Below are 3,800 nucleotides of genomic sequence, written 5' to 3'. Positions count from 1 at the left end.
GCAGTTTATGAATGGGGAGAAGCCTCCATATTGAGTGCTACTCCCCATTCAGAAATTCATGAATGAACAGGCTGTGATGTAAATCACAGCCTATTCATTCATAACTGGGGACACCTAGTACTATGTAAGTTATTCACAAAGCTGCCGAAGGATCTAGCCATAGCTTCGGCTGATCCTTCGGCCCCAGGACCCCTTCGGTTGAGTAGAACCGAAGGGCTGCTGAACGGGCTATTCACTTGAGCCCGTACAGCTCCCGAAGGTGGCCGAGCTGGTCAGTTGAGCCAAAGGCATATGCTTCCGCTCGACTGAGCCAAGGTGAAAGCCGAAGCTGGAACAGCCGGCCGACAACCTGCTACTGACAGCTTGGCGGAGCCAGCCGTCATCTCACGGTTGGCTCTGGCCACTTGCATGCAGAGACAGATCAGCGTCCCCTAGTTAGCAGCTAACCACGGACGCTGATGTGCCTGAAGTGAGTAGCCGAACGGCGTTTGGCTCACTTTGGGTTGGTTATTCACACGGCTGCCTTCGACAGCTTTGTGAATAACCCCCTATGTGTCCCCAGTTATTTACAAACACTGGAGTGATCACGCGATCACTCCGGTGTTTGTGCTGCACGGAGGATCGGTAAATATCAATGATACTTATCGATCCTCCGTACGGCCACGCACAGAGCCGCTGTCATCCGGAAACTGACATGATGACAGCGGCTCCGTTCTCCTCACCGCTCAGCCATCCTGAAACTTGTGGCTTCTCCCTGCCAGCCGACGCTTGCTCCTCCGCCCCACCCCCCCACCCTGGATATTTTTTTTAATCCCCGTTGCCACAGCCCCTACAAGCGGGGGACAGCAGCGGGGATCCATGGAGTCACAGATCCCTGCCTGGAGCGGCTCCAGGCAGGGATGAGAGGCTCCAGATGCCGGCAACTTTTCCCATTGATTTGATTTTCAACTGCTGCGTTGCTAGCGTTTGTAAAAGACCCCCCAAACCATATATTTTCTGAAAGCGCAGGCCCGGTAGAATAAAAAGCTGGTGATACTAAATTTGTAGGCCCTGCGATAATTGCGCAAATGTTTCTCAAATTAATATTAAACCGAAAAAATACACAATTCAATTGATAAAACACACTAAAATCAGTATCAGCGCACAAAAAATTATTTTCTGACTAAATCTAAAAGATAAAACTGTATTGAGTTAATAAATAACAAATATTAGCAAATTTGAAATTGCGCCTTTTTGCAAAAAGGTAAAAAAATTACGGTACGCAAAACTGTAAATAAGCGACTTATGTTAAATTGTTTTTACCCTGTGTTGGTGTTTGTGCTGTGATAAAATGATGCAGGCGTATATTTATTGCAACACAAAGATGTCAATGCGTCACAAAGCTTTGCCATGCGCTGCCACAGTTAATTTACATTTTTTTAAAAGAAAAAAAATACATTAAAAAATGCACTGCGATTCGTTCTAACAACGCACTGCAGCGCATGTGCATGGCGTACACCTCTATGTGTATGTTATGTGGGGATGACAGCGGCTCCGATCGGAACACTGCTCGGCCATCCTGAATTGCGGCCGCTTGGTCCCACCGCAGCAGCGGGGATCCATGGAGTCTCTCATCCCTCCCGGGGGGAGAGGGGGGGCGCCCAGTATTTTTGATGATAGCAGTCATCAGCGGCTTGTGAGCCGCTGATGACAGCTATTAATTTGAAGGGGACAGTCCGGGGAACAGTTCTACTATAAGCTCATGGTCGCTTTAGCGACCATGAGCTTATAGTAGAACTGTAAATGCCAGGTCTGTACGGCATACTGAGCTGGCCAGCCATACGTCCTTGGCAGCGAATGGGTTAAATGTTGCAGAGTATGATGTACAGTAATGTACTCTTTCTGAAAATGTGATTTGCAAAGTTCTAAGATTAAAACACTTGCATGTGGCCTCTATTATTTGTTGGAAATGCAACAGCATACACTGATTTGTATTACTGACATTCAGAGATGTAATAGTATCTATGAGCTGTAGATGGCAGTATAATGCAATGTTTGTCTTAAGTGTCTGCTCATCTATGGTATCCAGGAAGTTTTATCTGTTATGTTTCCTGCATGATTCTGTATACACACATGTAATGTCCTTTTATAAGCAAGTAAAACTTAATTCAGCATTCCTCAAGATCTCAGTGCTTCATCTAAACACATAACCAACATTATTTTCCCTTTACATAGCTGGAGAAGGTCTATGATCCAAAGAATGAGGAAGATGATATGGTGGAGATGGAAGAGGAGAGGCTACGTATGCGAGAGCACGTCATGAAAAACGTAAACACTTTTCCAATGTTTTAAGGCTAAATTGTGCCGTGTTGGCTTTTTAAATCTGTTAGTGTTTCAGTAGTGAAATGTCTGCACCAGATTTTTCAGCTGCATCATTTTACTCTGATCATGATAATGTAATATAGTTGTGTCCTGGTAAAAACAATTGTGTAACTTTCTCATTGAAGTATGTGTAAACCCTAACAATGAAACTCTCATTTGCTCCCTTTTGGTGTGCTAAAATATGGTTGGAAATGTTTTGTATAAGTTCGATAAGTGCAAAAAAAAAAAACCTCTCAACCATGAAGGAACACAGGAGGTCCTAAACTTTAAGGTTATACTGCCACCGAAAGGAGAATTGGACACTAGAAAACAAAAGATTGTAGGCCAGACTTGAGATAACCCCTCTTACTACCAGCATGCCTCAGTTTTCTGATGGTGTCCTAGGAGGATTGACATCTTCTTCTCAGCTCTGCTGATTTAAGACTAACTTTTTTCTAGCAACTTTTTTCCTTTTCAATCGAGATTCATCTCCACTAGCTGCAGCAGATTTCTTTACTTTCTCGCAGCTCATTCTGGATGTTTGGTTTTACTGCGACTGGATCAGACATTGCTGGGTGAGCCTGAAAGTGACCCTTGGTCACTGGACACTGCTTGAGTGCTTTCCAAAGTGGTTTTGGCTATGTTTTCTGTTAGCATTGCCTCTGCACTTGCTCTGTCTCTGAAGATTCACTGTTTTGAGTAAGCCATTTAGGCCAGGCATCAGGAGCTCCCTCATTTTTACCAGTCGCTGGGCACCTTGTTTCTATCCCCCTATTTTGGACCTCAAAGCATTAAATGCTTACATTCATGTCTTCAAATGTCGGATGGAAATCAGGAGATCTGTTATTGCCTCTGTGTATCAAACGGACTTTCTGGCCTGAGTGGATAGAAGGATGCCTACTTATGTTAACATTTCCATTGCATCAGTGCTTTCTGCGCTTTGCTGTGGGGCCTCTGTGCTACCAGTTTGTGGCCCTTCTATTCGGCCTAACCTCTGCACTGCAGATGGTCACCAAGGTACTAACTAAGTTGTTGGTCTTCCTAGCTTCTCAAGGTATCCTGATTATGGGCTACCTGGATGACCTCTTCAGGGAACTGTGAGAGCTGTGGAGGACAATGTGTCCCTGGCTGTCCAGATGTTTCAGAGGTTCGGATGAAGCCTGAATCTTCAAAAGTCCTCGGCACTCTGTTGTTGCAGAGAACTTGATTGTCAATGGAATCTCGCCTCCCAACACACCAGATCTTTGGGCAATTTGACTTTATGACCAGAATCGGACTGACCTGTTGTCAGGTCATTCACTCCAGAAAATGATGGGGGCATACATTAGTCATCAGGTAGGAACAAGAAGTCTTGCAGATATAATGCTATCAAGGCCACCAGCGCATGAAGATAAAACAAAAAAACAAAACACCCCTTCCTCCTTAATACTGCAGACCAAACCTATTGCACATCACCCCCC

At 44.8% G+C, this 3,800-nt stretch overlaps 1 protein-coding gene across 1 annotated transcript in view; it reads left to right on the top strand.

Moving 5' to 3' along the window:
• Positions 1–3,800, top strand: part of LOC108800660 (nucleobindin-2-like) — a gene marked incomplete at its 3' end in the record, with an annotated part of 40,524 nt that overhangs the window by 24,910 nt on the left and 11,814 nt on the right. Inside the window, exon 9 of the mRNA XM_018572653.1 lies at positions 2,215–2,307. Within this exon, the coding sequence (XP_018428155.1) occupies positions 2,215–2,307 (93 nt within the window). The remainder of the gene's footprint in view (positions 1–2,214; positions 2,308–3,800) is intronic.

Source organism: Nanorana parkeri, unplaced genomic scaffold, assembly GCF_000935625.1.
Source record: "Nanorana parkeri isolate BGI_ZX_2015 unplaced genomic scaffold, ASM93562v1 scaffold2094, whole genome shotgun sequence".
NCBI lineage: Eukaryota > Metazoa > Chordata > Amphibia > Anura > Dicroglossidae > Nanorana > Nanorana parkeri.
Note: the sequence above shows the minus strand (reverse complement) of the source record. Positions and strands in the feature narration are given on the sequence as shown.